At 41.6% G+C, this 13,600-nt stretch overlaps 1 protein-coding gene across 1 annotated transcript in view; it reads right to left on the reverse strand.

The window, feature by feature from the left end:
- PEX14 (peroxisomal biogenesis factor 14) overlaps positions 1 to 13,600 on the reverse strand; it is a gene marked incomplete at its 3' end in the record, with an annotated part of 71,584 nt that overhangs the window by 29,524 nt on the left and 28,460 nt on the right. Inside the window, exon 3 of the mRNA XM_079545614.1 lies at positions 8,649 to 8,733. Coding sequence (XP_079401740.1) covers positions 8,649 to 8,733 — 85 coding nt within the window. The remainder of the gene's footprint in view (positions 1 to 8,648; positions 8,734 to 13,600) is intronic.

Consider the following 13,600-nt stretch of genomic DNA (forward strand, 5'->3'; position numbering starts at 1 on the left):
CATTCACAGAGCAGATCAGGAACTGAATTCCTTTACTTGCTCCACGAAGACTGTGGGGAAACCCTGGGCTGAATGACCACGAAGAGCAAATTCCCTCTGTAACAAAAATATTTTTATACAAACAAAAACTAGATTTCTTCATCTGTCTCAAGGTGAAGCTCGTTTCAAAGGTCAAAGCTGCAGGGCTGGATTAGGATTGCACGCAATGTGCCCAAGCCTTGACATCCTGACATTCTCGAGTTTGCAGCTCTCCCTTGCCGTACAAACCTGATGGAAGCAAATTCTCTTTAAAGTGCGGCTCTTACTGCAGCGAGCAGCTTCAACAATCACACACGCTACAGCATCAACAATTCCAAAGCAAGCACATAAAAGCAGTTTATAAACATAGTTAAAACATATCTAACTGCCACTGATACAAAAGTGGTAATTAATTCCATTTCACAGGTGGGCAAGCTGAGAACAAGCATCTTGCCCAAAGCCAAGTATGTCGTCTATGCTCAGATCTTCCATGTCTGCTTTTAGATTGCAACTACAAAGGTGATTTTCTTTTGGCAATCAACATTTATTTTCACTTAAAAACATGATAAAGAATGTATTAATTTATAAGCTGGACTCAGGAACTGGGTCCTTTTTGCCCACTGCTAAGGCTAACTATTTCAGGACTCAGAATATAGCTGACTACTTTAGCATCATCTTCCAGAACAGACCTCAACCCACTCTGCTGTAATCATATTGGTTTTGAAATGCTACCAGGAATGGAAATATTATTTTGACAGTAAACAAGACAAATATGACTCAAAACACACTCATGGAGCAATAGAAGTTAATTTTGCAAAGCCATTTTTAACAGCTCTTTTACATTACGTAGTTACTGTCAGATCGCCAAGTGGAAAGACACTATTAAACCCATGACATTCTAATTATTTTTTTAAAATTAAGCCTACAAGTGATATTTTGGAGCATATGCAATTTCCCATAAACCAAAACAGTCTGTTCCAATTTATCAATAATTTTCAAGCTACAAAATCACATCAAAGGTGATTCTGGTCCCTATGCTGGAATAACGAGGAATTTTCACGGCCCAAGAGAAATAGGAGATGCAGCACACAGTTTATCTAATGCAATCTCAATGTATCACCTCTTGTTCAGTGCAGCATGTACCTAAATGGTTCAAGATCACCGTAGGTTGAGCCTGAAGTGAAAGAAAGAGGAAGTTACCACTAATGCGACTTCTCACCATTGTTACAGAGCTCACAAATGTGCACTTACAGGACAGGGAATTTGAGAGACTCCCTGAATGGCCCTTCACAGCACCATTACATCAAAGGAGTACCTCTTGTAATGCACCTCCTCAATCTTCCACATAAGAAGCCAAAGAAAAAGTCACTAATATTTCCACGTTTCTGCTATTAAATAGCAGAGCTTGAATTGAAGCCCTTCGGAACAATCTTGTTTAAAGCAATACAGCCTGCAGACTGGTAGGCCTCAAGTTTTCCTTGACTTTTCTTGGCCTTCCAACCAGGCCCAAACCAGACTTCTTGCCCCTCCCTCGTCAGCATACTAGCAGGTCACAGCCAGCAGGTTCACACTGAACTTCCACGGACAGTGTGAGATGACAAGCTTGTTGAAGCTATCCAATAGCAATGATGATGTCTCCTGCTGGTGAAAAGCATTCCTATGAAGAATTTCTTAGTTCCAAGGAGAGCTAACTAACCAATGTCCAGCACAGCATTTCATACAGAAAGTGTTCCTTCAAAGCAACCTGAACTGTTCCAGTGAAAAGTAACCATTTTATTACTACAATTCAAAAACCCATTTTTTGGAATATTTTAATTGCAATATTATGATGTATATTATATCATTATATCAATCTCTTATTATCAGCTACAATATAAAAGGCTCAAGCCTAATCGATACAGATGATCTGATGGATCAATAGTATTTCATTAGATAGTCTGATACTTTAAATGCTAACACCATTTAAATATTAAAACATTTCAAAACTTAAATTTACAGTGGCATCAAAATGTATTGTTCAACCTTGTTTCTAAATGCTATTGAGCCATGAAAAAACAATTGTTACGAAACAATGAAACGTACACTGAGTCCAATGCTCTTCTAAAATAACAAACTCATTTGTAAGCAAGTAGAGTTTCTATCAACACACAGATGCACACATTTTTCTTAATCATCTGGCTATTCCAAACACTATCAGGTTGCAAACAGAAAGGACTGACCTCCTCTTTACACACTGCCATACTGCTAGTTATGCCCAAACTTGCAGCGGTGTTTTTCCACCCTCGTTTGAATCAGTAGTGACTGGGACAAGTCAAAGTTGAGATCAATTTCTCCACATGGTTGTGTACTAAATACCCTCCTTCCAAATTTCCTTCCTAATCTTGAGGATTTATAGTAGTAGCTTCCTATCCATTACAAAGATTTTCTTCCAAAAACCCTGACAACTCCAAAGAGTCAGTGTGTCTGATTCTCTATTTAGGATGTCTTCAGGTGGATCACTTGATCCCATTTTGTTACCGTTCTTGCTGCAGCTCTCGGCACACAAGTCAAGGAAATCTGTAGAGTTCATGACAAGTCTGGGTAACACAAGCAGTAGTAAAATGGAGGGAGGAGGCAGCAAGACGAATAGGCTGGCGCTGAACAGCAGGTGACAGATAGGCACGCAGAAGACTGGCAGGACATGTCCTGACGGATAGAGATTCTCAATCACTTTTCAGGAAGGAAAAAGAAGGCAACTAATACAAAATACACCACTGTGGCACTAGTTTTTGGATCATCAGCACATTTGTTCCTCCTGATTATGAGGCTCCAGCAGTGGAAATCTTCCTTGTATGTTGAACATTACCAGCACTGGACAGGCACAGTCAAGTACCAGAAACAGAAGTGGTAACCACTAGCGCTTATTCAGATAGGAACGTTGAGAGCTTGTTATCACTGAAAGCAATCATTCTTTCACTCTTCATTCTCTGAGTCTCTAACGAGATCCTTTAGGATACAACCAATTATGCAGGGCTATATTGATCCAAAATTTGCATGGGTAGCACCTAAAGAACACACCGGTAGCACAATCAGGTATAGGACACATTTTTCTTCAAGCAGAATATATAAATTACATTAGCTGTACTAGTAGTAATAATATATTTCATAGTGCTTTTCAAGAATCTTAGTAAATTCAAGATCACTTAGACAAAGCGTTCTTCATTTCCTCCCCTAAAAACAGTGTAGTGACACTCGACAGCTGCTGTCCTCAAACCCAGAGATGGATGCTTTTCAGCAGAAAGCCTAGTGAGATGTAGATAACCCTATACACATCATCAAATGTGCTTGATGCAAATAGCTGCAAAGTTTCAGTGGTTAATGGGTACAACGTGCTCCAGGATCCTTAAATGAAAAGCATTATGAAAATGCAGAATGCTCTTTGACTTCCCTTTAACCTGTACAGTCATTTTTGTACATCTAACACAAGCTGTTAGACTTCCTCTCTGCTACTTGAACACCTGTTCCAAACTCCTTTAATAATCAGAAAGCATACACTCTCTGGTTCTACCAATGAAGTAGCTTTTCTCTCATTCTGTGCCAAAGTCGGTTGTTCTAGATGCTTAAATATACTAAGTACATTCTCACAATTTTTTAAAAAATTCCAGCTCTCACTTGCAGCTTTGCATGTGCAAGTGATGACGCCTACCCAGGCACTGGCACAGAACACTCATCACTCAACCAGAGGACGAGCTGCCCTACCTGCACATACAAAACAGGACAAGTGCTCACTCACACAATCAGTTGTGCAGTTAAGTCAGGCCTTCATTCCATTTCTTCATCAGCTTTTAAATCCATATCCTGTCAGCACGTTTGAAGAGAAGGACAAGTCACCCAGCATTCCTTTAATACTTTGCACTTATGGCCTAATCACACATTCTTGTATTAAAACTGGTCATTTCCAGGGAAGCATAAGCTTTGGAGGGCCATAGCTACGAACAGGTATCCTAAGTACAAATAGGTATCTTGACAACATAGGTTACTGACTACAGTTTTTTGCACGAATTGTCACTGGACTCTATCAGCTTGCACTGCAGAAAAAGCTTTGTAAAAACTGTTTGAGCTTCACTAAGACACGTTAAAGAATTAATTACAAAGTAAAGCTGAAGGAGAAAATTAATTTTGGAAACACCAGAGGTTACTTTTCTTTTCCTCCCTTTTCTGGAAGTGGGGGAGGAAAGGCAGTTATTTTCATCTTCATAGTGGGGGCAGAAGCTGGGAGCTGTCCTGTCGATAACCTGGCCATCAGAACAAGGTTTGTAATTAAAAGGTCAGTGACCTGGAAAGCCAGGGCCTCACTCTCAGGGCTTCTCAGTAATGACGGCGCTATTAAATTAAGACTGTTATGAAATCAATGCTAAAAAAGCTTTCATGGTAACGAGATTCCATTCAAGGACATGCAAACTGCCTCATGAAATGGACTTAAATTATAAAAAAGAAAAGTAATAAAAGAGGGTGAAATTGAAATGTGCTGAAGAATTTACTTCCTTTAAAGCCCTCCAGCAGCAGGCTGTGCCCCCTTCTCTCAGGTCCTCAAGGTGATCTACTTTGGTTTCTTTGGCAAAGAAGAAAAGACAAGAGTTCAACTTCCAAGAATGTAGACAACAGAAGGAAGAAAATTCACTTGGTTTTCTACTGGATATTGTGGGGCTGACAGCATTTCTTTCCAGAGACTCAGGTATCTTTGAGCTCTCATCGGGAAGAGGCGTCTACAGTTAAATTATTTATTCATCTCTTCAGAAATCATCACAGCCTGACCCTGCTGCACTGCACAAACCTGCAAGGCTCACACGAAAATGCTGTGCAGTCATTCTTCTATCTGCCCAAGTAATGAAACAGATTACAAGACAGTGCACCAGTACAAAGGGCAGCACTACCAGCAGCCTTCAGCACATCCCACCGAACAAGAGTTTGACAAACAAGAGTTCTGTACATGCATATGAACATAAAACAGTAAACCAGGTAGCGTGCCTCCTCAAAACTGCTCAGCCTTCCAAGCAGACTCTTTCCCAACCAATTCAACTCAACAGCAATATTTACTTCTCCTCGCTGCAATTCCACTCACCGGTAACTCATTTCTGAGCTCCTTGTGTGCTTTTTGCCACAATCCCACACCAGGAAGGCATTGCTGTACTCGTTTTACAAATGAAGAGAGCCAGCAACCAAGGAAAAAAAGCTTCATCCAAGGCTACGTAAGAAGTTACCACCTAGCAGTTACTCCCCTCCCTGGGACACAAGAGCAGCACCCCGAATAAAGGCCCTCCAATGCTTTGTGCACTTCCACCCTGACCATCTGGCCAGAAGTTACAGATTTGGAGTACACAGAATTAACAAGCCACATGAGTTAGTGGATGGGTAGCTGAGCAATACAGGACATCTGAGGCACAACAGTTAGATGACAGACACATTTCCACAAGGGTTTAAGCCCCACATGTTGTCTAATTATTCCCAAGGCGCCGCTGATTCTGTGGCATGTCATCAGCAGAATCAGCGAGTTGGACAAAAAACAAACAGCATCTTTTTTCTTTCTTTTCTTTCAGATACTCTGAAGGGAAACAGCTGTTTTTCCCTTCATCTGAAGAAGTTCATGATAAAAAGGAGGAAATGTCATAAATTACACAAAATGCCAGTGTAAGCTTCAAAGAAAATGATAAATGATTCTAATAACTTCATGTTTCTCATTAATGTCTCTGTATTTGGGAGTTTGAAAGTGCTCGAGACAACACAGAAATCTCATCTGACTTTTGAAAGACCTTTTTACAAATCGAGGACACCCTCACTCTCCCAACTGTCGTCAGCAGAGGCAGAGCAGGCTCCTGAGAGCAGTTCAGCAAACCCCTGACCTGTGATGAGTAACCAGGACAGGCTACTTTCAGCTGCTGCAACTACTGTTTCACAAGGAACCAGACCCAGTGCAGCTGGAGAAATGTACTGAGAACTTCAGTTCCTATATTAAATGCTATTAAAATAAAGTAAAATTTGATTGGAATTTTTACCCAAAAAACAAAAAGACGAAGAAAAATCATAATTCAAAGCAGAACCATCTCTGCAAGTCTCCGAAGGGAAACTTCCTAGGCAAAAAGATTGCAGGACCTGAAAGCTCACCCACAGCTCATGCTCCAGCCCTACTCCTGTAGCTCTCACAGGCTGAAGCAGGGATAGCAAGAGGCTGCTGCAAGGGCAGGGCACATGGCCTCCCTCTGCATTCCCTTACACAGGGTTCAGTTTTTAACTAGAACCAGTGCCATAAAAAGGCCAGGGCTCTCTCTTACGTTCTCTGCTGGAAGAAGTCTGGACCAAAGCAGCTGTGAAGAAACCAGAGGGGCATCTCTACATGCTCTGCATGACTCCCTACAACATTTATTTTTACTTAAACTCTTTTAACTTAAATGATTTCTGTATTCTAAAATGCTTTTTGGACTGGCAGTGAAGACTTCTCTAGCAGATGGTCCAACTTTCTGTGAATGGGGATAAGCACAGTCACTGGGATTACAGTGACTGCAGGAACAGCCAAGTCATCTCTCATTTATCCAGGCTGGATTTAGCCACAACACAACGGTTTCAGGAATAATTGCCCCCTGTGCTAAAGCACATAGATAGGACGACAGCAGGAACCCTTTGCTCTCGAGCACTGGACAGGGATCACGTTGTAAGCTCAGAGCTCTGATTCCATATGGCTGTATTTCCAATGACTACTGGCTACAAGCACGACTGGACCCTGCTCCTTCCCACCTCCTACTGTTAAGTTTTCAAACAAATAATTAGCACAAAGGGAAGGAGAGCTAATTAACAAACAGGAGCATACAAACAGCTATACCAAACCATTTCTGCTGTTTAGTAATTATTAGACAAGTAATTCATAAGAAGTATTAGTCGGGCCACAGTTTCTCTCTGCCTCCATCTCCCCACCCTTCCTCTTCTCCCAGTCAGGGATTTATTAAAATTAAACAGATTAGATGGAGCTCCTGATACTAAAAACTGTTCAGCGAAGCCTGCGGTGGGGAAGTGCAGAGCAAACACCAGAGACATTTGTCTCTAAATTGCTCTAAATACCTTCTGCAAATGAAATTCTAACCCAGCTGTGTTGAGAGAGAAAATGAGGAATAACTGGTCATTGTCAGCACAGGAGAAGATCAGGCAGTTATAATATTGCACGATATACTGGGGGCTAAGGATCTCTCGGCAACAATAGATTTTGTATCAGGTTACCCCGGGTAATCAGCACAGCTTTTAGGCTCAGCTTTCCCTTGCTTCATTGCTTCGATGATAGAGTTGAAATCCCCGAGCTTTTATGATTAATTACTCCCTGTAGGTCCACATATTTCAAGGAAAAACTCATGGAGCACAGCAGCCAACAGGCTCCAAATTTTAATGCCATCCTGATGGCAGGGCAGGGCAAGCAACACACCTAAGCGTGGGGCTGGAACACTCTAACTGGCACTAGGACAAGCAGTGAGATGATCACATTAGAACTGATGTACCCATGAACTACTTGTCATGACAGCATTGCTAAAACACAGAACTGCCATGGCCTTCTACGTCCTTTGGTGTCCAAGATGAGCAGAGCAAAACATATTCTTAAATCTCCATCTCATGATATCAGGTCTGAGGCATCTCAATAAACAGTTCATATCCTCAAACAGGTTAACGTGTTCCATAGGCTTCTCTATTTGTTAAAACCCAAGATCCTTGGCTATAGAATTTGATGTACTCTGAAGCACTCATATCTTCAGTGTTCACACGGGTCACTCCCCTCTGAAGTCTGGAGCATCGTTCCAACTGCTTTAAGTGTTCCACAGTGCATGTAATTAACTCCAAGGTAAGACCGTCCTAATTATTTGCATCTTACATTAAAGATCTAAGCAATATGGTCCTAGAAATGTAGCATAACATGGAAGGGAGCATAATACAGAGTGAACTTCACCTGACAAGCACTGTAAACTCTTGACAAAACACTTTAGTATAAAGAAAAAAAATAAACAAAATGTAGTTTCTTGAAGAATCAGAAAGTAAAATAAATTCCCAAGTAGGCAGTGGAAAAAGTATGTTCCACCTGTCTAAGACAACATAGAATTTGTCAGCATCTATTCTGTCTCTACTACAGAAAATAAGCAAACCCAGCCAGCAGTTTACCATTTCAGCCTGAAAGCTGGGCTGACCCCAAGCTCGACCTTACCCTGACCTTGTTTACTTTCACAAAGTCCTTTGCCCTTCTCTCCTCTGCCTGGCTCTCTTCAGAAACATCCGACCTTTTCACCTCAAAGCTGGTCATTCTAAAGCCAATGCCACCAAGGCTAGAACCGATCAACTCGTCCACAACTCCAAACCGTCCTCATCTCCGAAAACATGCAATAATAGTTAACGTGAGAACTTCCAATGTGTCTTCTGTATTTTACAATTCCACATCTGGAGCCAATATTGCTCTAGTCGGTATGGAAGAAAAGAGAGTGGCATTTTTTATAAACTTCACATCTTTTTCTCAGACAGACTACCCACTCAGTGCTCAGCCAATATTCCACAGCAATACTCCTTAGCTTTATCCCTAAGCCAAACTCCCCCATTATCAGCAGACCACAGACTTAAAGAATCCATACCTTTCTTCTTCAGAAATGCTCTTCTGGTTGCAACTGGACTTTGGCGGACTCGGGGATTCTGTAAAAATTTCACTGCTGTCACAATCTGATGAGGGCAGGAGGATTGGAGAAAGAGAAGAGAGAAAAAGATTGAAGTTAGGAATGGTCATTCATACTTCTCATTATGCATTCTGTACCGCAAAGCAAGGCATTGCATCTAACACATGGAGAGAGTCTGGAGCTGACACCAATCCAACTTTCAGAAATAGTTCAATGAACATCAGTTTGTGGCTCCGCTCTCATCAGAACAGTTATGCTATTTCGATCCAGAAGTCGCTTTTTGAATTGCTCTTTCAGCAGCTTGACCTGCACAAAAGTCTCCATTAAGATTCTTGGAGGTTTCTGTCATTTATAGTGATCTCCTTATCTTGTCTGGCTCCCATAGCTGATGGCAGCCTCCAAACATTACATGCGATCTGCAACAACGGACTGCTGCTAGGAAGAACACTTCTTTTCTATCTGACTGCTCCCTGCAGATTTTAAGAGATTCAGGTCTTTTCTGCCATCATTTCAATTGAACTGCTAGCAGTAAATAAACCTTAGCTCATCATGACTGGCAAAGAAGCAACTTCCCATGTTTTGGATCACACAACAACAACAGAAACGAAAATAAATAAATAAAGTCACTTTTCATGACATAAATGGTTTGGTGAGCCGTTACTTCATGTTCCACCCCGGTAGAAATCACAGATTATTTTTGTCTAATGACTGACTTCCTCTACGTGCTTCTTTAAGGTGTCATAGCACTTAAAACAAACCACTTATCCAAACAAAGGATGAAGTCTGGGATAATACCGAACGGCATCAACAACAATAGCATCAGTTTTTTGCATTAGGATTTAGTGCCAGTGGAAGGTATTTCCTTTTTTTGTTCATGTGGCAGAGGTCAATTTTCCACATACCCTCCTGTATGATTACACACGTTATTACATGTTGCTGCACTGGTGGAAAACAGCTGATTCAATTTACCTCTGTACAAAGGCATCTGTTCTGGCTGTGGCATCAAGAGGAATCATTTGCCTGAAGTTAAGGGCACTTCGGCGATGCACCTTCCACGTCGGCTGGTGGAAGAGATGAATTCCTTCCACTCTAGCTAAAAATAACCATGCATTTCCAAAGAAGAGCTTTTTCCCCCCCAAATTGAGCCCTATGCCTCCTCCTAAAATGGTGGCACACGTCAGAGCTATGTTAGGTAAGCCCTGAAGAATTCAACTTCAAAGAGTTTCGAGAATTCTGCTCCAAAAAGGTTTTCAAAAATTTTCACAGCAGAAGAATGAAAACCAGCATCACTATTGAAATCACTAAGTTTCATTCTGTGTTTGAATCAAACCCTTCGAATATGCATTTCTGGTCAGAGAGCAAAGTTCTGATGGGTTTAATGGCACTTTCAATGTACTCCTCAGTGCATTCCATCAATGTTTCTTTTTTTTTTTTTTTTTTAAATTGCATCTCTTATTTCTTTAAATACATTAATCAGGCTAGTGTAGGCAAAACGGATCCATTGGACAATGCAATAAACATGAATTATCATCTATCCAACACACATAATGGCTTAAAAATACATAATAGCAGGTGTAGTTTAAATGATTAGTTATTACACCTGTGGTGGGTCTGATTCAATTGGGGAAAATCATCTTTAATAGGTTAAAAGGTTTAGATCACCAGGCTTCCCTTAAAGTGGCTGTAGAGAGGGTATGATGGAGTACGCTGTCATTACTAATTCATTTAAGAAAAACATGGGGGATACAGCAAAGAACAGCATAAACGAGAGAATCCAATTTAAACATCAGGTAAAGCAGAAAACACCTTTTAAAAAAGCATGATAAATGAATTTGGCAGAGAGATGAAATTGACATATTTATTTTAACGGGAATTTGACAAAGTCCCGGCGCTCTTTGAAGTTGGGGGGATAAAATGAAGGGGGTATTTTTCATTCTTTCCCTTTTCTTATTTTCCTTCATTATTTTTAAGTTTACATTCAGTGATTTTGAACCATAAAACACTACAGCACAACACCCCCCATAAAGCACATTTTGGTTTCACTGACGTGTATTTGATCTCTCTGGCTGCACGCAGGCGACAGGCAAATCACAGCCGATATTGCTGTGCTGGATGCAGGAATACGAAGCACACCAACTAATAACCTTCAGGTAATATGCTGAATAAGAAAGATGCCCCAAAGAGCAAACCAACAGATAGGCAAACATATCAAACCCACTTTCCTCCTAACAGTAATTACTTGTTTGTTTCTTCAGGAACTCCTCAACACTCCCTCCCACGTTCAGTGAGGAGATGCAGGCACAAAAGGCCCGCAGACCTGGAAGCCAGTGAGCTTTCAGCTTTAATTATCAGGTTTTAAGCACAAAACAGCCTGTAAGAAACGAACGGTATTTTTCATTGTGCTATTTTAATCACAACCCTTTTAACGTTTTATTGATTCTAACTCTTTATTAAAACTTATTTTTGCCTGGTAAAAAAATGTAAACATTTCAGTAGTAAAATTCCCTCCAAAATAAACTTCTGGTTTATCTCTTCCCTGCATCATTTCCTGCATTATTCACAAAGTGTTTAATCTTAAACAACATAAAATTACAGGCAATAACAAACTTTATAGAAAGAAAATCCCAAACTCCATCCGATAAGGCCGCACTCTCCTATTTGTGTTTGCGTTTCCTCCTGCGGGCTGAGCCGAAACTTCTGCATTTCCCCCATTCACCTCCCATACGTGAGCAACTCAAGAACCGATGCTGGCCGTGTCAAAATGCCAGTATTCTCAACATGCACACCCAGGAACTTTCCAGCCTTCCATGGATCATTTTCTTGGCGTACAAAGGGCAACCGCAGCCCACAATCTAAAAAATCAGAAAAAGGACGGAGAAGATGCAACCCTGACAAGACCGTGCAGCAAATAGCACTCTGACTCAGCTGCTAACACTGCTCTGTACTATTTCTGTAGCGTTTGTAACGCTTCTCCGAATTTTTCTGCCATTAGGACACTGCCAAATAATGTGCATTGTATCACTACTGTGATTCTCAGACTGCCAGCGCAGCCCGGCCAGCAGACTGGTTTCATCTAGAGGATCGGTTACGTGTTTCACTGAACAGCATAGCTGGTGTTCAGGAGGCAGTTAATTGCAGAGATGCGCGCTGCTCTGCGGTGCTCACAGATGGGGTTCTGACTGGAGCCGGTGGGCAGAACCCCGCTGCAGGTCTTCTCCTACAGTTTGATTTTCTAATTAGAAGATGAACGCGACTATTCGTGGATTGTATTTGCACCTGGCCAAATTGCATAAATTCAGGCCAAATATTCTGCTTCAATGTCAAAGATATAAAACGGAGACAGGAACTTTATTGCAGATGTTGTGGGAGTGCAGCAAGCCGGTGAAATTCCGGGCCAAAGCACGGCACTTTGCTGTTACAGCCAAGGTCCCTCGTTCCTAATTCCCCCCCCCCTTTGGTGTTAATGGGGAAATCAACCTTATTTCTTAGTATGCTCAACGCTGCAGGAAAGCAATCTAAGCTACTTTATCAGTTACTTGCATTAGAAAAATAAACCGTGAAATTTAAAATGCAATGGCAAATGCCTTCTTTCTACCATCTGAAAGAAAAAAAAACAACCAACAACAAACAACCCTAAACAACCCTAAAGTGACAAAAATGGCAAACAAAACACCCTCGTCACTAAAAGCTCCACAGGGTTTGGTAACAGAGGTCTACACAGAAAAGAGAACTGGAAGCTGCCGGGAGTGCAGCCAGAAAGAGCTCTGACACATTTCCCAATGCTGGGAACCCTCTGTAGGTTATTACTAAACAGCGTTTGTTGATAGACTGAGACTTTGAGATGACCTGTGATGTAAAGGTTGAGGCTGAATTATACGTTGCAGGGGATGGTATTTTGTCTTTCTGAGTGGATCTGTATCTGTTTAAATGCAACACTTCTTTTCATTAAGCAGAGGCGGCACAGGCCATGAACTATGCACAGACAGTTTACATTACATGTGCGGAAGCAATCAACACTGGCAATATACATGACGTATGTAAAAGAAGTTGGAATTAATTTTTTTCCCAGTATATTAAAAAACAGTAATATGGCAGTATCAACAAACGCTCTGCCTATTTCAGCCAGAGCAGAAGGCCACAGCCATAGGGCAAATGGAACTGATCAATATATTAGCCTACAGCAACACCCCCTCAGTGTATGGCTGTACGTTTGCAAGGCTCAGAAGATTAAATTGTCTGTGAAAGGTTTCTGCACTCCTACTCTAAAGGAGATACCCAGAATCCTGTTAACAAGCGTCAGGCTAAAGCCAACTTACGTTTTAACAAGGGCTGACTTAAAAGCCTGGCGCTGCGATGAGCAAGAAAACCCCTTCCAACAGAAATGCTGCATTTTAGCAAGAAATCAGTGCTCTGTCAGGACCAACTTGACAAACATCGTTATCGGCGGCACACGGATATAGTTGCAAAGCAGCTGTTAATCAGAGAAACACATCATAGAACGCTGATGCTAGCACTCGTGAAAAAATGCAAGGGGCTAATTATGAAGCCATATATCTCACTAAAGAGGCACTGTGCTCGCAATTCCAGGCACAGCTCACGGGGCCGGGTCCTGGGACACCGCTGTGCTCCTCGCAGGATGAGCCCTGGGGGTGTCCCACGGGGGCTGTGCTCCCCCAGAGGGATCGGCCGGGGAGAGGAGCTCCTCAAAGCTCCTATGGCTCCACGGAAACCAGGGCAGAATCGGGAATTTATTCCTACTGTGAGGTAACTCAGAAAATGACAAAGTTTGGCAGATGTCCAGATTGTGCAGAAAAAAAAAAAAAAGTTTTTAAATAAGAAAAAGCCATCACATAAAATAGCGCAAAAAGCAAAATGAATACAGCTCGAAGCAAGATTTGCACGAGTCAGAACCG

The sequence above is a fragment of the Tetrao urogallus genome (genome assembly GCF_951394365.1).
Source record: "Tetrao urogallus genome assembly, chromosome: 21".
Classification (NCBI taxonomy): domain Eukaryota; kingdom Metazoa; phylum Chordata; class Aves; order Galliformes; family Phasianidae; genus Tetrao; species Tetrao urogallus.